This window comes from Rattus rattus, chromosome 14 (assembly GCF_011064425.1).
Source record: "Rattus rattus isolate New Zealand chromosome 14, Rrattus_CSIRO_v1, whole genome shotgun sequence".
Taxonomy (NCBI): domain Eukaryota; kingdom Metazoa; phylum Chordata; class Mammalia; order Rodentia; family Muridae; genus Rattus; species Rattus rattus.
Window position 1 is genome coordinate 48388974 of NC_046167.1, and position 23424 is coordinate 48412397.

Consider the following 23424-nt stretch of genomic DNA (forward strand, 5'->3'; position numbering starts at 1 on the left):
TCCTTTCCTTGGGAGCTGTGGGGGTTTGGTCTCCAGCAGAAAAAGGTCAGATCATTTGGTGATTTCCCTTGAAGTCTTGCCTCCTATTCCTATGGAGTAGGCTATGGATCCAGAAGAAAACAGTGTAGCAGTGTTTCTGGAAGCTTGCCATGTGTACAGTAGGCCTCTCATACTTTACACTTTTTGTTGTTGTTCTTTAAACTACACAATGAAGGAGTAGGTAGAACTTAACTCTTGCTAATCCAGTCACCTAAGTCAGTGTGATGAATAGGGAAGAGAGGCTAGGCTTTAGCTCTATAACGCACAATATACTTCAGAGATGTTTATATGGTCAGCTGTGAATAAGAGCACTCTCTTATTATGTCAGGTGCCTCGTGACTATCAAACTGACTGACACGAACCCAGGGTTCCAACACATAGGCTGTATGCACTCTCCCTGATGCTGGACCCTGAGGCACTAGTTTCAGCCCGTTTCTCTATAGAAGGCCATCCCAGGAAAGCCAGCCTAGGTCATGCATAAGCCCTTTCTAACTGCGTGTCTTACAGTGTTAAGCCACATTGAGACGGTATCGATACAAGGAGTATAGCTGGATTTTCTCAGAGCACACACGTGTACCCATGTGCATGCATACATACACAACTGACATGCTCATATTACAGCATGCTGCAAGATGCATTTTAATGAGGAACAGTTGGTCTGGTCCTGCTCAAATGAAAGTCAACCCAGTAAGAGGGTTACCACCTGCCTTCCCAGCTTGTACAGCAGTTTCTAAATGAGTTCTTCTGTCCCCGACACCTGCAGGTGTTGCCAGGGCCCTGCAATTACATCCAGTGCCATCTCTCTCTCTCTCAGATTGGCAGACAATGTCATTCCCCATGATCCAGTGATTCATGCCATTAAGAGATAATAGGACATACAGTGACCAAGGGTACCAAACTATCTCAATTATTCTCCTAGACATCTCCTAGCCTGGGAACATGCTACTGTCTTAGGAGTCCTTGATTATCTGCAAGCCAAGGATGCTTCTAGTTCTTGATGCCTATGTTTAAGACGCTGCATACAGAGCCAGTCAGCTTAGTAGGCACTGTGGAATACACATGGCCGACACACTGCAGTTAAGAATTAATTGGGCCTTTTCATTTGAAAACCTGACGCCCAGTCACACGATGAGAATACCTATCAGCTTCTCTGTAACACTTTCAGGCATGAGTGACTCAGCCTCAGATATTCTGGCCCCCACCCTCACCCCAAATGTTTAATTGCTATCAGTTCATTAAAATTGCAAGGAAAAAAATTTAAACATGAACTTAACACAATTTCTCACTCTAATCTTAGTATCCTAATTTTTTAAATCTTATTTTGGTGATAGCAAAGGCTTGTGTTTACTTTGCTAATAAGATGGAGCATAAATTATTAAGCTATTGACTATATGATCAAAGGAATTTCAGATTATATTCTGAATAATTTTGCCTTGACATCCACCAAAGGAGTAGATGTGATGTGTCCCTGCATGGCCTCGGTGACCTCTCTCTGTCAGGATGCCTACCCCTCGGACGTGGACTGTGCCAGTGAAACAAACCGGAGCCCAGCATCTGCCTGTCACCTCACTGTGACTCCTGGGGAGTCTGCATTTCATCTGACTCAAGAGACATGAAAAAAACCTTCCAAGCTCTGAACTTCTTAGAAAAGACTGAAGACATTTCTTATGTGTAAATTCGTTTCCTGCCTCACTCAGAAGCAGTTAACAGCTTGAAATGCAAACTAACAAGGGTGGAGGATATGATGCTGGTAGCCCCTGTCTCAGGCTAAGTAAGACTTTCTATAATCCCTGTCTCCTAAGGGCCTGACGTGGGCTCAGCGCAGAGTGTGCTGAGCTCCAGCACAGGTCCCGTGGAAGGCAGCATCCCAGAGAGAATCTCAAGCACTGAGCTTTTGCTTTGAATATAGACATATTTTTGTGTCAAAAAGTGATCTCTACCATGACTGCATCTTAATTCTTCAAATACAAGCTTCAAAACCCACCTCTTGGGGTAAGTGCCATTAATGCAAATTGCTCGTCCATTTTTGACACACAGGCAGGTCTTGGCATAAAGAGGAACAAAGGACGGCACTTTGAGCTAACGTCTATAATCAGTGCCCGGAATAGTAGTGAAAATCTGAGGTCATTTGTTCTAAATTGGAGTAGCATTAATACGAGTTGGAGCGGCTCCACAAGCAGGGTTGGAGAGAGGGAGTTTGGATCTGGTCATCTAGTAAGAAATACAATTTCTGTACCACTTTTACCCCAGCACGTCCTGCAGGCTGGGCAAAGTGTAGGTGGAAGGTTTTTGGCTGGGTTGGTGTCTCAGTCCCTCCACTGGAGTCTTGCCTGGTTACAGGAGATGGCTGGTTCAGGTTCCTGATCCCCCACTGTTGAGTCTCAGCTACATTACCATCACAGACTCCTGGGAGTGTCCATTGCATTACATTTCCAGCTCCTCCTCAAGATGGTCCCCAATTCCAGTTGTCTCTCCTAGTACTCTCTTCTTCCATTCTTCCCGCACCTGATCCCTTCTGTCCCTATCCCTATTGTTCCCCAGTGTATCCTCAATTTTTACTCCAGTTTCCCTTCACAGGGAGGTTCATTTGCCCCCTCATCCCCTCCTTGTTACTTAGCTTCTCTGGGTCTGTGGATTACAGTGTGATCGTCCTTTAAAGCTAATGGGCTGGGGAAAGGGTGGTACAGAAATTGTGGGAGTGGCCAGCCAATGGCTGTTCCAGCTTGAGAGCCATGCCTTTAGAAGGAGCCCATCCCTGACACTGTCTAGACGGCTAGGAACCAGAGGCAGGATAGCCTGGACACCTAGGATAGAACCAGACACGACTGACAAAAACTAAAACAAGCCAATGACGTGATTCCTAATGATATCCCACTATATTCATAGATAGGAGCTTAGCATAATCATGGTCAGAGAAGCTGCATGGGTCTACACCAGTCCACTGCTTATATGTTATGGTTGTGTACCTTGGTCTTCCTGTGGTACTCCTAACAGTCCCTGACTCTCATGCCTGCTCTTGGGACCCTTTTCCTCCTACTGGGTTGCCTCCTCCAGCTTTAATATGGAGGGAGGTGTGCCTAGTCTTACTGCAACTTGATAATGCTATGTTTGGTTGATATCCCTGGGAGGCCTGCCCTTATCTGAAGAAAAGCAAGGGGAATGGATGGTGAATGGGGAGGAGAAACTGTGGCTGGAATGTAATATGTGAGATAAAGATAAATAAATAACAAAGAAATACAACAGGTACATTGTGTTTCTTGTGGTAAGGATATTTATATCTACATAAAATGTGAGCACACCCTTCTAAGGAGCAGGTAGGAGTCTGGATAGCCATCAGGCAGTAGCACCCTCTCCTTGGCACCAGGCCCTGGTATGCACTGAAGATAAGATCTTTCCCAGCAGGGCCAGGACGCATTACTGATGAGATCCTTTCACGATTCTTTCCAATCACCACCAGAGCCATCCTCACCCCAGAGCCATGTACACAGGAGTGAAGAGGGTGCTGGAAAATACAATTGGAATCTTCCAACGCATCTTCAGGTAATCAATCAAACTCAGATAATTACTATTGAGTTTCCTTCCCACGAGGTAACCATGTTCACTTTCTACTTTTAAAGAAAAAGCAGTCACGGGTGATGGTAGTGTCCCTGTTCTTTGTTATCCTCAGAGGTTCTAGGTGTCGTTTCCATATATTTGCTAGAATCATCTCTAGTGCCTCTTAGCTCAGTGGACTGCAGGTGTTTCTGTTGTCTCAAAGAGCTTCATAAAAGACAAAGCACAGATAACACTGTCTCCTACAGGCTGTGATGATGAGACATTCAGCTTGGAAAGAGCTAGAAAACTAGCTAAGATTGGTTCTGTGGTATAAACATTCTGTAATTACAGAATGATCAACCAGAAATTCACATCTCTGCCTATGTTTTCCTTTGTCTCCAAAGTTCCATTACACATCATTCCAAAGAGCCTTTCCTAGAGGTGTCCTCTTTCTATTTTGAATATAAAGTTTTTAAAAGGTAACAAACAGACAAAAAAACCCATTGTTCCAACCAAAAGTCACTTAAAATAACTAGGATATGTTTAATAGGGATGTACTTAAATATTTCTGTCACTACTAAAGGGCAGAAGCAGCCCTGAAGATGGCCTTTTACTATTCATGCCCCTGGGTCGTACTTTCTTCTTGGCTGAACTTACTAACACAGTTTTAATCACTCCCACGTGACAAAAAGGATGGATGTCACATTGCAAATAGTTTCCGCCATTCTCTACTCTGCTTCTCTCAGTGTAGCTTCCCACGGTAAAGCCCATGGCGAGCAGGGTAGACATACGCTGCCCCCCCGCAGTCGCTCAGAAGAGCCCACGGCCTTGGCTGCCCCAACTACGAGTGGCACTACTGGGAGATGTGCCACGCAACTGCACTAGATTCTGACTCACAGAAACCTCGAGATGATGAAGATGCCATAAAGCTGCTAAGTTATGAGGTAACTTGTTAAACTTCCATAGGGAAGGATGACGGGCAGAAGTCTAGAGAACACATATGGGAAAAGATGAGCAAATGTCTTAATTAAAAGTCCCAGGTGATAGGGAGGTGGCACAGCTGTTAAGAGCACAGCTGCTTCTCCAGAGACCCAGGTTCAATCCACGGCACCCACATAGTGGCTCATAACCACCCAGGGGATCTGACTCCCTCATGTGGCCTCTGCAGGTACGGGATGCATAGACACACATGAAGGCAAAACACTGATACAGGCAAAATAAAGTAAATTTTGAAGAGAGTCTAAACGAATCAACGTGAATGAGAGTGGAGGGGCCGGGACACAGCAATGCTGCTGCTCTACACTCCAGTGGGCACCTTAGGAAGCACCACGGTGATGTCTAGTAAAGAGGAAGTGAGCACAGGACCACGAGACAGTGCGCCAACCTCCCCTCCCTGTGACTCAGGTGACATGAGTTACAAACCTCCAGCAGGGTGCGGGCTAGAGACTGGGGTGGTCAAAGGCAGAAATAACCCCCGGAGTTGGTGCCCAAGGCAAACAGAGTCAGACTTCCTGACAACACCAACTCTCCATTCCTCTTAACACACTTCTTTCCCTTCCTTGGCCCCAGTGACTAGGCCCCACCCTCCCCAGCACTTTCCTTTTGCCACCTTCAGCTCCTAAACTGTTCCCTGTCTAACTCCCAGTTTAAAAAAGTGGAGCTCATGTGCCACAAATGGGTCTTGATGCTTTCTGCGTCTTGCTGGAAAATCTAGAGGAAAATCATTTCTCTACCCCTTCCAAGTTTCTGTCCCTAGGCTCGTGGCCTGCATGCAGCTTGCTAGTCAGGTTTCCCATCACCCGACCCCTGAGTCTCCTTCTTGCCATTTCACTTTTTAAAACCCTTGTAATTATATTAGGCCCATTCAAGAAACCCGCTTTAAAGCCAGATGATCAGCAAATTTGAGTCCTGCCATGTAACCTAACACAGTCACAAATCTGAAGTTTAAGATGGTGAACATGGTGTCTTAGTAGGGCTTCTATTGATGTGACAAAACACTATGACCAAAAAGCAGGGTAATTTGGCTTACACTTTCATATCGAGGTTCATCACTGAAGAAAGTCAGGACATGACTCAAACAAGGCAAGAGGTGACGCAGAGGCCATCGCAGGTGGCTGCTCACTGGCTTGCTTCCCATGGCTTGCTCAGCCCGCTTTCTTAGAGACCCCAGGACCACCAGCCCAGGGATGGCCCCAACCAAAACGGGCTGAGTCCTTCCCCATCAATCACTAGTTCAAAAAAAGCCTTACGGTGAGTTTTAGGGAAGCATTTTCTCAGTTGTGGCCCCTCTGTTCAGATGACTCTAGCTTGTGTCAAGTTGGCATAAGACTGACCAGCATAGTGGGGAAACCTGCAGGGCTGTTATCCTGCTCACCACAGGGCGCAACGGTGAAATGGGGTTAAAACGTGGCTGGCCAATGTTGACATCAGAGAAGTAAACATCTCTTTGGCCGCCCACTCACAACTTCTCATGCTTTATGTAGACTCTCCAGAGCAGTGCTTCTCAACCTGTGGTGTAACCCCTTTGCAAACTGAGAAACCCTTTCATAAGGGCTGCGTAGGACCATCAGAAAACACAGATTTTCATTATAATTCATAACAATAGCAAAATTATAGCTATAAAGTAGCAAAAAGAATGGTATCATGGTTGGAGGTCACCGCAACATGAGGAGCTGTATTAAAGGGTCATAGCATTGGGAAGGGTAAGTCTAGATTAAGGACTACCCTGCTTCATTTCCCAATGCTAATGGTAACAAATGATCACAGTCTGTCTAACTGGCTTAAAGCAATATACACCTAATATTCCTAATCAAAAATCAGCAAGAAGGCTCCTTCTGTTACTGTTTTGATTGCTTTTGATGCTCAACTCTTCTAGTTGTATTGATACCTGGAAATGGCATTCCAGAGCCAGACTCAGCACTGCATCTAAGGCTGGAGCAGAATGCTTTCTAATGGGAATACAGACAGAGGAAGAGCGAATCGCAGCTGCCCAGGCTCAGAGCTTTGGTAATGGAATATGTGAAGGTTCTTACTCCTCATTTCTGCACGTCTGCCTTCTGACATCACTTTGCAGAGTGCTCTGTTGACCACATGACTTACGTGGCCAATCCAATGGGATGTTATCAAATACATAGGCAGAAGCCTAAGGTCACTGTGTTCTTGTTCCTCACCCTTTACTACCCTACCCTGCGGTTGGTACGAATACATGTGTGAGCCCTGCAGAGATCAGGGAAGGGGCATTTACGGTAGCAATGGAGAACTGTAGATAGACAGACGGTGTCCACAGACTTGGTCCAGCAGTGTTTTGAATGCGGGCTATGTATGTATCTCTTGAACACGTATGTTTACCAGCAGGTACTATGTGGCAGGTATCTAGGTTTCAAGAAGACAACTGCAAAGGAAACAAAGTCCTAGAACTCATGAGCTTCTAGGGTCTGGAAATTGACATAAGGTATTTGATGCGTGCCGTGGTGAATTACATTATAGAGAAAAATAGTAACCGACATTATGATAGGAGGTGGGCGGGTGATCACTGATAAGGCAGTGTGTTTCAGCAGAGTCTGAGTGACACAAGATGACAGACACCTCTAATGAGAAACACACTATGAACAGAGGGACAGACAGGTGCACAAGCCCTCCCCAATGGGCATTCGAGACACTTTCGTGTCAAAGAGCAGCAGGAAGGCTGCTGTGGCTGGACCAGTGTTCATAAGGGGAGAAAAGTCAAGGTCTCAGACTTGTGGGATGCTGTCAGCTTTCACCCTGAAACCCACAGGTTGATTTTTCCTATTTTAAAATTTTCACTATAAAATATATGTAAATGAAAGTGATAGCTGTAGCCATCTTGAATGCAGAGCCCGTGACACTCGTTCTGTTTCCTGGGTTCGCTTCCTTGTGCCATTGTCACTATTTCTAACGGCTCCTCAGTCCACACAGAAGCTCTGTCAGCTTGGTGGCTGGCCACCTCACAGAGGGCTGAATGACCCTCCCCTTGCCTATCCCACACAATGTTTGTCACACTTTGGTCTGTCCTATTTCACCTCAAATTCAGGGTATATCTGTGCAGTCACTTATGTGAGAAATTCATTGCTTTTCATGGTCGAATGAAGTTCTCTCAACCCCGAATATCACGTTGTGTTTGTCCAATCGTCTGAGCATTGGGAGGTGGCTGGCCTGCCACTTGTTTCAGTGAATAATCCCAGGATGAATAAAGGAATCGGAGTCTACTTTTGGTTGTTTTGGGTATAGGAAAGAAGAATGGAATTTTGGGGTCCCATGGACCTCTGGATGACTCTGACGAGGAGGACACAATCTGCCCTAGACAGGGAGTCTGTCAGATAGACTGCAATACTGTAGGATAACTGCAGAGCAGGGAAAGTTACTTTGCAGGAGAATGCTTGAAAACAACCCAGAGATAACACAGATGCTTTCAGGCTATTCAGAACAAGAGACCGTGGATGAAAGTAGCAGGAGAAAGTCACCCAGTCAAAGGAAGAGTGGAAGACGCACGAGTGCCATCAAGACGATTTGCTTTCCGTAACTCTCTGCTTATACACCTGGCTAAATGCTGATGCCCACACTCCATTCTGAACACGTGATATGGGACAACATCTTCGAACCATAGATGAGATATTAGCCCCCACACAAACCTTCAATTCCACAGGATATTCACATACTGCTTACTAGACCTAGGCACTGCTCTGAGCATTCCCCCAAGCCTTAGTCTACTGTTAAAAACTATAAATCGGGCTTTATTACCCCTAAATTGTAGCTGAGCAAACTACCTAGAGAGGGCAAGTGCCCAAAGGATGATGGCACAATCTGAAAGGGTGAGGCCACCATGCCAAAGCCACACTGGCTCCAAGAAAAAAGCCCGATGAGCCAGGGGCCTGTGGGGGAAGGGCTCCTCCTGGTAAGGTCTGCAGTAATTCACTGCTGCGAGTGCTCTCTGGACTCCTCTCTCAGGAGGTGGCACATCTGACACACTCTGGTCGCTGGTTTTGCAGGTCGGCATCCTACCAGATAACTGCCTGAGATAACGGACCTGATGATGGCCCGGATATGTAGGTTCCATGGTAGTTTTACAGAACTGCATTGCATCTGGGAGACAGGTGGAAAGAAGAAATTTATTTCCTGAAAGCTCTTCCTTGCAAACATAAAATACTGCAAACTATGTCAGAAGTATTGTGTATTATTTTACACACAATGCAAAGCCGATGCTGAGTATGACGGGGGACGTAGGCTGTGGTTTTCACTAAGACGGGAGGTGGGGTGAAGCTAGGATTCATGCAGCAGGCAAGCTCCTTCTGTGAAGTACTCATAGTCTCCATGAAAGGAACTTAACTTTACAGATCATTATCTGTTTCACAGGAGCTTTTGCAATCTGCTTATCATGATGCCAAAGGACTTCAAGGAGTAGACTGAGAAGCTTGCCTGAGAGTCCCTGCTCAAAGAACACATTAACATCTTGAGTGATGTGCACAAGTGTATTGTATACACCAACCGCTCTGCTTAGAGAACTCATCCATCTCAGTGCAGATCACTGAAAGCCAAGTGCACTCAACACTTACGTACTGGGGACTAACTGGAGGTGGCCATGGCACTATGGTCTAGCGGGGGAATGGACATAGAAACCTGGGTGGGACACCCCTGCTTCGGTGAGCTGCTCTCACATAGGCCTCCAGCATTTCTTCCCTGCATGTCTCTTGCCTTGTCATGAGGACTCAATCACCATGTGTGACAATCTGACTCTACAGGGAACACTTACTGTGGACAGGATGTGTCTGCTCTTGTGTTGGAAGACTGAGATGTCGGGATTAACCTGTGCTGCAGCATAGCATGGCTGATTCTTGAGGAAGACACATTCTCTGACAGGTTTAGTATAAACATTTAGCTTCTTAAACCCAGAGTTCTCAGTCTTCATACTGAACATTACTTCCCTGTGACTTCCCACTGCCCACAATTGCTTTGAGTGTGAAAGAACATCAGACACGGCCCTGTGCACTCTGTATCAACTTACGACCCTTTCACACCAAGACTTTCATTCTTTACCTGCCTGAGTCCTTCTCACCTTCTAAACCCAGCTCTAATCTCACATCCGTGAAACCTTCCAAGTGGAAGTGGACGGTCCTCTCTACGTTGACAGTTCCCAATGTCAATTCTACCTTGTCAGTGTCATACACTTCCCCACGAACCCTTCTCAAGTGTCTTTGTCCCAGGGGCAAACACAAGACTCAGCCTCCATAATTGGAGGTAGCATGAGCGTTAAGACTGGCGAAGCAGATGGGGCAAGGGAAGGCAAAACTAAGGCCAGAACTCTCAGGGCAGCTTCGATGTGCTTCTGGAAAGCAGCAAAGACTCTGCTTCCAGTCATTCTCCAAATGGCCCAGTGTCTGCCTTTAAATTCCCTTCCTACTGAGGCTGTCAGCTGTATCCTGCTTCCCAAAGAGCTCTGGCCCTCAGACCTCTTCAAGGACTTTCTCCCATGTTACATTCTGATACTGTGTGACTCAGCACTGGATAGGTCACACATTTGACTGACACGTATCCACTGTTTTAATTATTAGAATAAAGGTCCCACAGACTGGGGACCATTGGAACAACAGGTCTGGAGTTTGGGAAGTCTAGATTCTTCCATCTAGACTGTCAGAGCTGCTCGCCAGTTTATGTAGAGTGCCCCTGCTGTGTCTTCACCTGGTATCAGTCAAGATTCAAGCCTGGGAACTCTGCCACATAACATGTGTCCCAAAGCCTGCACTCCTTTCATGGTTCTGGTTGTTTTCACAAAAGAATTTCGGGGAGACATGAATATTGAGCAAGCATTTCCCCTCCTACCACCCTAAAAGGCAAGTCCACACCCAGACTTCTGTATCTCAAGCAGCAGTTAACATAGTTCTGAAACAGTTTGGGCATTTCAGAGTTGATGACAGAATTTTCATCCAAACCATTTTCAGTGGGTAGAAGTGCCAGTGGTGTCAGCCTACAGTACAGACTGGGATAGCCCCTGACAAGTGAGACAGACTGGGATAGCCCCTGACAAGTGAGACAGACTGGGATAGACTGGACTGATAGCCCCTGACAAGTGAGACAGACTGGGATAGCCCCTGACAAGTGAGACAGACTGGGATAGCCCCTGACAAGTCAGACAGACTGGGATAGTACCTGACAAGTCAGCCAGACTGGGATAGCCCCTGACAAGTCAGCCAGACTGGGATAGCCCCTGACAAGTCAGCCAGACTGGGATAGCCCCTGACAAGTCAGACAGACTGGGATAGTACCTGACAAGTCAGACATAGGGTCCATTCTGGAAATAGTCACTAAGTGGAGATGGGGTGAACACATGTAGAATAATAACAAAATGACATGAAGACTCGGGAAAGCTCTAGAAAGCTGGGACCCACTCACCATAGGGGGCTGTGTTTCCAAAGAGGTGCATTAGCTCTAAGCTTCGGAGGTGGGAGAGACACCAGGGACCTTCCATGTTCACAAGCTGCTGAAGACAGCTTTTAATCTAACAAGCTTTCCCACCAAGTGTTGTCCTAGGTCTGACTAGATTCACTTCAAAACCGAGAAAAGCCATCCACAAATTAGGCAGTTATGCCATCAGGCTAACTAACGACATTTGATTGCTAAGTTGAATAGATTGTGAAAAGCCCAGAGAATTAGGGAAGAACACCTTTGGTGTGGCTGCAAGGGTGCTTCCCGAGATGAATTGAGTGAGGGAGGCCTGCCCTGACCACGGGCTGCCCTGTCACTTGGGTGAGGCTCCAGGCAGCACCAAAAGAGGAAAAGGGAGAAGGTGAGCTGAGTGCCTGCATCACTTCCCTCCTCCTTGGTCTACCCAGACGTGAGCCAGCAGCATCCCATCCCTGCTGCCACAGCCGTCAGCCACGCCTGCCTCCGTATGGTGAGGGAGGCCGGTGGACCTCACTGTTATCCTCACTCTCTGTCCCACTCACCAGAGTCACAATGGAATAGCAGAACCACCACAGCAGCCAGTCCAAAACCTCCACAAAGCTCAGGCTACTTTCATTGCTTGTATCTAAGAGCAAGTTCAGTGCCCAGATACTATTTTCAGTGAAGATGGAAACATGAGTGGTCTGGAGGCAACTGCATGCTGTGCGTATGAGCAATTCAGGCTTCAGAGCCTGATTCTTTGCTTTTAAACTCATCAGCCTCCCTAGCTCTGGGCATCTGCCATTGCTTTTGTCTCAACTGCACTTCTCTCTCTGCCCTGCCCCAGTGGGGCAAAGGAGAAGGATGTGTATGTGAGCGCATGAACATGTGCATTCAATGTCACTGTCGGCACCTCCTTGTCATTGTGCACAGACATGCTGAGGACACTTCCTGGTGCTCAGCTGCCTGCCCCCAGGCTACAGTAACAACACAAGGCATTGCAAGCCGCAAAGCTAGGCACATAGTAGAGGCTCATGAAATGGTAGCGGTTATTATCACGATTAAGACACAATTAGTCCCTTGATGCATGCAATTCTCCTCTGTGTGCCCAGTTCCAACCCTCGGGAGGAGGGAAATTATCATTGCTGATTGCACAATTAGGGGTTCAAGTGAGATGAAAGCTAATTGTTCAGCATCATCTTGGCTGATGATGCTCTGAATGGTACTCAGATTGGTACATGGAAGGCAGCGTAAACATTCTATGTGGCTTCCACTGACAGGATCCATACTAGTTCAGCAGTGTCCAAATAAACACAGGCTGGAAGGAAGTGTGGAGTAACAGCTATCCATCAAGTGTGTCTTAACTGATCTGCAAAAGGAACAGACGAGATGTACCATGGAAGACAGCAAAGCACACGTATTACATGTGCTATGGTCTTAATTGTCTGTGACACCAATTTAACACTCCAGCAATAAAGAATGCAGTCTTGCATGGTTTAAACTGGGGGTGGGGGTGGGAGAAAACAAAAAGGAAAGGAACTGGAAAAACGTCTTGGGATTGTAGCCAACATACTGGGGTGGAAGGAGAATAGGAAGGAACACACCCTCATTTGCTCCTAACACGGTTAGCTGATCTGTTTGAAATTAGATCCATTTTCAACTGTTTTAACTTAATTATTAAGCCATTTCTTAACCTCATGAACAAAGTTTTCATGTGCTTTCAAAGCTGGCCCTGAACTAATAGCCCCTTCACTTCAGTGGTTTTGGAAATGAATGTTAGATGGGAAGAAGAGCATTTAACAGTGTTTGTCTAAGGGTCAAGGCCCTGAAAACACAGCATAGTTGTACACAGAATTCAGTTCATCTGACGGCCATGCTGGCCCTCTGTCAGGTAATGAAGCAAGCGTGCCGCCCTAAAATGCTTGCTCTCTTACCAAGAGTGGCTGCAGGGTGGAAGCTGAGCTGTCCCACTTACTCAAGTGAGCCACACACGCCATAGCATTGCGTGTAAAGGTCAGAGGACAACTTGCAGGTACTGGTTCTCTCCATCCATCATGTATGTCTTCTGGATCTAACTTGGCTGCTTTTTGTCGCTGAGCTGTCTCACAGGCCCTCCAGTGGTTTGCATTAATGTCATTCTCATTATAGTCTCTTAAGGTGACCTGCTTTCTCCTGCCATTTTGGAAGAAGTCAACGGTTAATGGGTACATTAGAAATCATAGAGTAGTGTATAATTTCTATTGTCAGTTAGAGTAGGATCATGCCTTGGAGTAAATCACAATAATGCTGCTGGTACTGCTGCTTGCAATGTGGCAATGTTTACTGTGCTAAGCCTCTTCTGTTGTATCCTGTATTAGGTGTTCCTGTGGGTCTCATAAGCAGAGACCTGGGCTGGTTACCCTTCTCCAAGTTCATACTGTTTGTAAGGGGTGGAACGTAGATGTAAACCCAGGCTATCAGAATCCTGAATGCATGCTCTGAATTGTTATACTGTACTGTATATCAGAAGCCAATGTAAGTAAAATACTTTAAAGAACTCTACAGTCAAAATAAAGGCCAGGAAATTGCTGTTATGCTTACAAAATTTATATATCCACTATGTCCGTGCCCATGTCTACACTATTACTTTAATCCTCCCTGATTGAAGTAATAACTACATTCTCTGGAGAAACTGTTTCAAGGAAGTGAGCAGCACAGTATTGCAGGAACTGTCACTGTAATTTGACCCAAACCTGCCAGACCATAAGGTCTCCTGGCCTTTCACTAGTGACACACCTCTTTCTTAAACCAATTCTACCACCAGGAGAGAACTCAACAAAAGAATAAATCTTTGCAATAAAACCAAATATTTGTAGTCTTAAAATCCAGGAGAAAATGTTTCTGCTAGGCATGGCCCGGCAGACTTTTTTTTTTTTTGCCCAGCAGACTTCTTACATTCTGATGCGAGACGTGGTCAGATCAAGTGTGTTGAGTAGGATGAGTCACACAGCCTTGCAAGGGGTCAACAGCTCTGTTCTCTCATAGCGCAGAGTCTAATGCTGCTGTGACTGAGTACACAGAAGGTGGCTAGTCCCACCTACTTCCTTATCATTCTCTGCCTCTCCTTCCTTATCTTCTTGGATCCGGTGAACCAAAGTCTGGTATAGAAAGAGGATTCCTGACCAGAAGGTATCAAGTAAGACTCTTGCAATGTAAAGAGAATGGAGCTGGGCTTTAACTGGTTGGCATGCCGGATGGCCTATAGCAAAGCCATGAGATGACACGGTTATGAGTGAATATCACTGATGGCACAGATGCCATGGAAAACAGCACAACCACATCCCATACAACCAGAAGCTGAGTCACTCTGGGATCTAGAGCAGGGGCTTAGGCAGACATCTGTACACCATGTTGCCAGGAAGCACCTGGTGGCAGCACTCTGAATATGTGCAGATGGAAGACTGAGCAGGGGAAATGTCATGGGGCACTACCCAACGTGTAATGGCACAATGAAATGTCACCCAGCCTTTGGGAGCGGCACAAGATGGATTAAATTTGAGGACATCAAGCAAGTCACAAAACGGCAAAGGCAGTACAACGTCTCTTTCATCAATCATCTCCAGTAGGTAGTCATGGGCAATGAGATCATAAATAACAGAGGGGTAAAACGGGAGTGACTTTAATAAGTACAGAGTTATAGTTTTTATAGCATTAATAAGAGTTCAGGAGCCTGCTTGCTGAACAAAGACACTATAAAATGGTTATAGTGGAAAATGTATTCATATTCATTATCCCTTTCTCCTTCCTTTTCTCCTTTCCTCCTTCCTTTCTTATATCCATCCATGCATCCATGCATCCATGCATCCATGCATCCATGCATCCATGCATCCATCCATCCATCCATGACTGTTGAGTGTTCAGCTGGTATCTTTATCAAGCCCTCCAAGGCTCAGAGAGTATCACTGAAAAGAGGAAGGGCTGTGATTCTGTCTCTTGGACATGACATGTTGAACTCATAGCAGTAGTGGCTATTTACACAAGACAGGCCAGTCAGTATTTTATATTTGTGAAGAAGGCTCATTGGGCCTTATCCCTTCTTAAGAAGCATGAGGGCCGGTGGAGTCCTATTCCCCAGTAGTGTGGCCATTGATAAGTTGGTTGTCCTTGCTCAAATAAATAGTTCTTACTTCTCCTCATGCAAGAAACCGTAATTAAATGCAAAGGGGTGCCCCACCCTACATGTGAGGTAAGACCCATATGAGAGCAAAAAGGGAACTCTTTGGAACTAAGAAAAGGTTTGGAGGAAGGAGATAAGATAATATGCCTATAATATAAGCAACATTTTATATGTTCATATACATGTGTATGAAGTTGTGAAAAAAATAATTTAAAAATAGATCATGTGCCACGGTGATATACACCTATAATCCTAGTTCTTGAGGAAGAAGTGTTGGGAGTTCTGGGCCAGCCTTCTACATAGTGAATTCCAGCAGGTACAGTGTGGCTTGATCTAAAAACAGGGCAAGACAAAACAACTCAATATCCCTAAGAATACTTCACTGAGTCACCCCCAGAGTCTTTGACCTAGGAGGCTGGGGAGGAGGGAGGGGTGAAATCTGTGTTCTTTCATAGTTCAGAAGTAATGCTGGAACAATGAAGAATTGTCTTAGAATGCATGTCACCATCCCTTCCTCCTCCCCAAGACCATGGTTCCCTGGCATAACTGTTCTCCAGGAAAGGCCAGTCTGGGCGTCCTTCACTTAAGTTATTCCATAAACTTTCCTAAATCAACCATACTTCCTCAGTCTACTTCTTAAGTTATGAGTGGCATTTGTCTCCCATCTTCCCTAAGAATAGTCAGACTAATTGTGTCTCTTCTTTTCTCTTCTCCTCTTTTCTCCTCCTACACATCTCTAATAAACCTAGAGAGAATCGACAATCTATGACGCTTCTGTCTTGCTTGTGCACACCTATATGCCTAGCTTCTGAGGGAACTGAAGCAGGAGAACGGGGCAGGCTGGACCCTGTCTGAAAATAAAACTTATAAATGTAGTAATTATACAGTAGAAACTTTGCATCATATGTGGGAGGCCCTGGGTCCAGGTCTCAGTACTTCAAAGAAGAGGGGGAAAAGGTTTCTCTGTCTTTTTCCACCAAGATGTATTTCTTAGAGACAGCGACTCTATAGTTCCTCTTTCCTCCATGCTCCAGGAATCTAGACATCATTTAAAATAATAATTTTATTCATATTTATGGAACTCTGAGTTCTTCCACAGAGCAGCACTGACTATTCTGTCGAGTGGGATGTTTCAATCACTGAACAGTAGAGAGAGAGGTTTCTTCAGTGCTCACTATGCATGAGCATGTTGTATGTGAGACACCAGGGTGTGGGGAGCCTGGTGATATACACTCTGACAAGTCAATTAAAGAGACAGAACCCCATAGCACAGACCTCTTATTCCCCTTGCCTAGACTGCCTCCCTAATCAGCTGTCCCTCTTACCAGCTCCAGTGAGGATGTCTGCAGGCCCTGATGTGCGATGGAGTAAGCCCAAAGAACAGGACTTAAACATCTAGACCATGACCAGAGAGATGGCTCAGCCATTAAGAACACTTCCTGCTTTTTCCAAAGACTTGAGTTTGAGTGCTAGCATCCACACTGGGCAGCTCACAACTTCCTGTCACTCCAGTTCCAGGGGACCCACTGCTATGCTGGGCCTCTTCAGGCACCTGGGTTCACTTGCACATAAACTCATGCAGGCACTCACATGTATTTGAAAAAAAATAAACAATTCACCAGAATGGCCATGAAATCAACAATTAGGGAAAGGTATTCATTATTGAAAATAACTTTTGGCACAGTAACTTCCTTCCAGTGCTTTGGGTTTCTCTCCCCATACCTTCTCCTTTCTGAGATGGGGTCTTAGCTATCTATGTAGCTAGGGATGCCCTTCAATTCCTGATCCTTTTGCTATCCTACCCCAGTGCTGAGATTTTAGGATAGGCATCAAGCTATTCCTGTTCTGTTTTGACTTCTTTACAAAGGGTATAGGAAGGGATTATTCTAGAAAAAAAAAAAAAAAAAAAAAAAGAACTAAGCAGAAGCCTAGGAAGTTCAGACAGTTAACAAATTCTGATAGGATTAGCTCTGTGGCTTCATCCTAACAAAAATACCATCCCTGCCAAGGACAATGAGAACCCATTATTATGGCTAAAATAGTCAACATGGAGATGTTTTTCCTGAAGTCTTCACCCTACTCTTCTTGAATACAACAAGATTTGGGGAGAAGCTAAAGGCCGTATGTAATTGGAGCAAGGAAACGTACCAGCTGAAACTTATTCAGCAGCAGGGCTGAATGTATTCCTTTACCAACACTGCAAGGTGGATACTTCACTCCCACGCACCAGGCAGAACTAAAGCTTGGAGTGCTTCAGACCCAGGTGCACTGGCAAAGCCTGGTCCCTGTGCCCAGACTCCGAACACACACAGAGCTAGGTGTCTCCCAATCCAATTCCAGAACTTTTCCCTGCTATCAAAGCTCAACATGCCTGAGACGGAGTTATTACCTCTCCTGCCTGCTTGAAAAGCCTGAAGCTCCTATTCTACCCCCCACCCCCCTGCACTTCTCCTAACAGATACAGTGAGTAACAGAACGAATTCACTGGCAAGGCCTTCTGATCCTGGCATGCTGGGTAAATGTGCAAATAACAGTAAAAGAGGAACAACGATGTAAGACAGAGTCTAATACAATCCCACCACAGCCTGTCCTTGCAGTTTCACGAAGGCAGAAGAATCCATCTCTCTAAGCCCAGGGAAGCCAGGAGCCACATGACCTCATCATACCTGGCCGTCTGTGCTGCCATGAGCAAAGGCAGGCTGGTGGCAACACTATTTCCTAGGCTGAACGAAGGGAGAGAGGGGAGAGGAGCTGAGTGGGCTGCACCTTTCGAAAGCATGAGGTTTGTGAAAACAGCAGAAAGGGCTGCTTTCCTTTGTTCAGGGATTGCTACTAAACAAGATGGTTTTAGAACTTGAGTGCTTACAGGAGATGCATGTGTGCAAACCAAGCCAGGCAGGGCCTTTAAAAGATTTCGTCCAATTTGCTGTTAAATTCTTTCCACTACAGCCACTGGAAATCAGCTTCCTAGTGTGGAGAAACCACACAGTGATAGGCTTCCTAGCACACATGCGGCCCTGAGTCTAAGCCTCAGAGTGTCGGATAAAGAAAAGTCTCTTACAGCACACTCTGCAGTACAGCTGTTTTCTGAAAAACAAGCCAAGAGCAAGCTGACACAATGCGGTTGAATTTCTAGCCATCTAATTTCAATACCAGACTACTGCTGCTTCCAGACTATTCTCTTCAACTTCCAAATAAGATTAAACAACACCAACAAAAGCAAAAACAGTAACTAAAATACCTCCAAGCTCCAAACGGACGTAAGTGATTTTGCTTGTCAAGTTTTAGCAAGATGGCAGCCTCAAACTGGATATAGCGGTGCATGCTAGCACATGGAAGGCGAAGGAAGAAGGATTAGGAGTTCAAGTTCATTGTCAGCTTCAAAATGAGTTCAAGACTAGTCTAGTGTACATGAAACCCTGTCTCAAAAATAAAATAAAACAAAATAAAATAAAATACAATACTGGTATAAGATAGCTCAGTGGATGAAAGTTATGCTGTATAACCCTGACAACCTGAACTTAATCCCTGGACCTCACAGTGGAAGGAGAGAACCAAATCTCTATAGTTGTCCTCTGACCGCCACATGTTCACCTAAACACACACACACACACACACACACACACACACACACACACACACACACACACTGAACGATAGTAATGATGATGATGATGATAAATTATGTACACACAAATGAAGAGTGATGGCATGGCTTTGACACACGCTAACCCATGGTCCTCTGCTGTGGGTCAGACATCATATATGGGTATTGTCCAATGCAACAGCCAAGCACAGAAGAGGTACCGTTCTCACCAGATCTGAGTTTAGCATCATCGGTGAAGACAGGCAGAGGCAACGCGATCGCCACTCTTCCTGAAGTAAAGTCGTATTTCTGTTACTTTAATGAAGAAGTCTGTACCATTCATCTGAAGGGAGGACTGCAGATCTAAGTGATCCAGGGATTGCATGGGAGATAAGCACCCGTCATCTTTTTCCGTATGTTGTCATTGCTATGTGCTTTTATGGGAGGGGGATGTTTAACAATTGTGTTGAAGAAAGGATATCAAATGATGCTTAGAAATGTGATACACATTTTCATTTCACACTCCATCAGCTTTTACAACTGTAGCTCAGTGAAATGTGTGAGAGAGTCTGGCAAACGGCCATATTTACAGGGAGGGGCCAGGTTGCGTGTTTATGGAATGGAGACCATGTTTGATTTTCAGTATATGTGCAGCTCACACTAGCAGAAGGCCCCACCACCACACGTGTGCCACGGCGCAGTGTCTGTCCACCTGTAGGCTTTGTCAGCAGGGAAACACGGGGTCCTCTTCGCCCTCCCTTCAGGATCAACGAGACAGAACCACACTGGATCTGGTCACCCGTGGTGTTGAATCTCTTACCTGCAAAAATGGCTTTTTGGCCTTCTGCTTCTGCCCTGGAAAAGGATGTTTACTCCCTTTATGGGCAGAGAAGCAAAAGTGTAGCCATCAGCAAAGCCACCCTGCACATCCAGATCTCCATCTGCCAGAAAGGGAGGGGCAAAGCCTCGTGCCTCCTTGAGAGGGGGGCTGGTACGCGAGCACAGAGGCAGGGTCAGGGTCACTGAGCTTCCTAAGCTGCCGTGGCATCCGCAGCCTGGAGGGAAGGAACTTGACGCTTACCGTTGTCAAACCTGAGACTTCTCCCTTGGCCAGCGGCTTGCAGATGGAGGGTGTATAGACTCTGGTTTCTGATACTGGCTGTCCTTTCAAGAAGTGTTTTCCTGATTCATAAATGTCGACCTCAACCATTTTCCCCATGAATGCAGGGTTCTTTGGCACTAAGACCTTGGAAACAGATTTTCAGAAATCAGGAGTTTTCACATCAGCGTTATTTAACAGTAGTTCTGGGTTTCAGGACAATGATGTAGGAAGGCGTCTTGCCCCCCCACCCCTCTGCCCATCATTAACATCTAACAGCAGCATGGTGTGCTTGCTCCTATGAATAATAAAAAAGCTCTATGCCATGAAAAGCTCAGTCCACACTTCAGAGGCCCTGGGATCCCACTGCAGACAGCTCTGTTGCCTGGCTGCTGGGGGATTGGGAGTCCTGGGGCGTGGTAAGGCCTTTCTGAGAGGAGCCAAAGGGCTGCAGACCCAGTGCCCTCACCAGATGCCAGCTATTCTGAATGAAGCACAGTGGCAGGAAGCCTGGGGAATTCCCAATAGCCAGCCAACCACTTCTGGACAGGCCTTTCATACCTGGGCCTTGCCTGTCCTGCGCAATAAAGGAAACAAATTAGAAAATTATGAAAGCCTCACTCACAATAGCTTCAAGTTAGCTGTCCCTGCAAATGAAGGAGTGCGTGCGTGCGTGCGTGTTCATGTGTGCAAGAGGGTAAAAGGAAGGGCATTTCAAAACAGCTCTCAGTAACACAGCACACTGGTGCTTGCCTAAATGACTTCTCCGGCTAATGGCTGCCTTTCACACCTGTTGTTGTGGGACAGGAGATGCGTTTGTTAGTCTCCTGAGCCAACCTTTGTTCAGAAGCAGCCACTCTGAAGGCTACTTTGGCTGGCTCACAGGTTCACAGGCTCAAATGGCTCTTTCTGCTAGAGCTGCTGATAAGATGATAGAGGTATGTTTACCTCAGCAAGAGTCTCCTCTTGCTGGGGACTTACAGGTAGTTTGTATTCATTCTTTCCCCTCACACACCAACTTTAGTACTGTAGCTTCTTGTGAAACTCTCAGGTCAGGCTCCAACACAGACCAGTTCCAAACTGCTAGCATTCTGTCTAAGTTTTACCTCACAGTCACCTGGCAAAAGCCAGGTATGCCTGACACTATAAAAGGGGCTACTTGCCCCCTCCCCACTCTCTTGCTCTTACCTCCCTGCTCCTGCTCTGTCCTCCCACTGCCCTCCCCCTTCCCTCTCCACGTGCTCATGGCTGGCCTCTACTTCTCTACTCTCTCTTTCTCTCTGCCTTTCTCTGCCTTTCTCTGCCTCTACTACCCTCTTGACTCCCCCTCAGCCCCCGTGCCCTGAATAAACTATTCTATACCATCCCTCAGGGAGAAGGGATGTTTCATCATGGGCCCATGGAGTCACCCCCTTCCCCCATACCTGACTACACCTCCGTAAAACATATCTCCCCTCCCTCTCTTTATCTTTTTATAAACACATCACAAACCATCAATAGTTTGATATTTTCATACAATCTTATTTAGAAAAATAAAAGGTATGGCACTGTTCAAAGGCTTGGTTAGAAAGACAGGAAAAAAAGGGGGGTAGGTTAAGGAAAAGAGCCTGCACTTGCATAGCCAATGTCCCTGAGAAGTCACACTGGGTGTTGGTCTTTCTGAGGTTGGTTTTTATGATCATTGCACACATAGCAGACACAGCTTCATCAAAGGATAGGGAAAAGGTGACCTAGAGGGTGGCCGACTAAAGGAGCCTTAGTATCAGGCCCTTTTAAAATAATTTTCATAAAGGAAGAAAACCCCTAGCCGAAGCTATGCCTAGAAGTATTGGTGCTATACCTGGGAATATAAGTCGTCTTGATCTGCTGCCTTGACCTGAATGAAGGGCTCGGGTTTTAATAATTGGAAAAAGTCCACCTGCCTTCCACAGAGGAAGCAGCTAATGAGGCAGGCAGTTGCATTTAAAACGAAAAGAAAGATTCCCGGCTGAGGTACAAACCCAGATGGCCAGAGAAAGGAGAGGGAAGACATGACCGAAATACATCCTGGTCCTCCTCAGGGCTGAGCAGAGGGTTGGCAGCATAGGGAAACAGCTCTTCCTGAGATGGGACAGGAAGGGTTGGCTTTAAGGTGAGGCACGGGGGCTCCTTCCTCAGCTGCAGCCTTTCCTGGATACCCGACAAGTGTGTCTTCTTGGGTTTGGAGAGGCTCTAGCTAGGAACTCCTGCCCAGTTTGATAGTATTTCCTGTGGGTAAGCAATAGTGTAGCCTCTTCATTGCTTTCTAACTCCAGTCGTCCTTTCTCAAGTGCCCACGTAATTCTTAAAAATCCCCAAATTCCAATTCTAGTCATGACCTAGAGAAGAGAGAAAAAAAATCCACTTCCCATCTGATGAGAAAGAACATAAGGATAGGAAACCCCACCTAACACTAAGGAAAATTAATACGGCTCAGAACCATCTGTGGCCATCCACTCTGAGTGTCCCCTGGTCACGGGTCCTGCTCAGACCTTTCAGGGTTCTTCCTGGAGGGAGCCACTCTGTGAGTCACGTCTGACATTCTCTCACCTATTGGGGAAGTGAGACCCAAGTGCTGACAGAAGTCAGGTCTAAACAGCCCTCAACAGTGGCTGTGTTTGGTTACTGAGTTGATACTTTTGGGTTCATTTAGATTTTGTAAATATTTTTTAATTCTACTTTGCTGAAAGGCTGGGAACAAAAGAGAAAGGGTCTATTCTTCGGATTCCCCTCAGAGTGATGAACTACTGTGGAGGCCTTGTGAGGATGAGGCAAGTTCCCTTGGAGGTATTAGAGGCTACTCAGGGTTACCCTTCTTGCCAGCCTTCCTTACCTTACCTGCAAGTGAGTGAGAGAACCCCTACAATTCACACTACTGTGTTTGGTATATACACTCTTCCTGCCTTCTCAACAGGACTGCCCTCTCCATTCACTCAGTGGTAGCTTCTGAGTCCCAACTCCCAGAAGCCTGAGGCTGTCCTATCCAGGACTTGCAGGGCCTCCAGTACACCCAATGACACTTACAACCTCTGTGAAGTGAACTAGGGATCCACCCTGCTAGCCTGGTTCCCTTCAGTCATACAATCCATTCTTCTTCTTTTCCCTTTTGCTCAAATGTTCAGAGCCAGTCTCACTTCGAAGAAAAAGCAGAAATGTGGTTGTTACCTGCTCATAGAATCGGTTATGTGCAACATAAAACTTGCAGTCAAAAGACTCTTCTGTGACTAACACTTGCTGTCTTTCGCCAATCTGTGGGGAAAAGAAAAGACAAGGATAAAGAAGCAAGAATCTGAAAATAAATAGCAGCCCATATATTCCTGGACCATAGCTGCTGCTGTGTGAATTTAAAGTAGACTACAGATGGTCAGTTGTTTAACAGACAACACTGTGCATAACTAATTCAAATCTCTTGAAAAACATTAACTATTCAGGAATGTAAAATAATCATAGCACAAACCCTTATTTTTTTTTCATGACTATGAAACAACTCAATCAGATTCCTTTCTTCCACATTAGATACAATAAAAGCTTCTGAGTGCACTAAAATCCAAATAGCACTTTGTTTCTTGCAACAAACTTGTACAACAAGCCAGAACA

General features: G+C 45.8%; 1 protein-coding gene across 1 annotated transcript in view; it reads right to left on the reverse strand.

The window, feature by feature from the left end:
• Positions 1-23208, reverse strand: part of LOC116884013 (threonylcarbamoyladenosine tRNA methylthiotransferase-like) — a 31384-nt gene extending 8176 nt beyond the window's left edge. Inside the window, exons 1-2 of the mRNA XM_032885252.1 lie at positions 22993-23208; positions 19792-19956 (exon numbers count right to left, since the gene is read on the reverse strand). Of these exons, the coding sequence (XP_032741143.1) occupies positions 19792-19929 (138 nt within the window). The 5' untranslated portion in view covers positions 19930-19956; positions 22993-23208. The remainder of the gene's footprint in view (positions 1-19791; positions 19957-22992) is intronic.
• Positions 23209-23424: the final 216 nt, after the last annotated feature.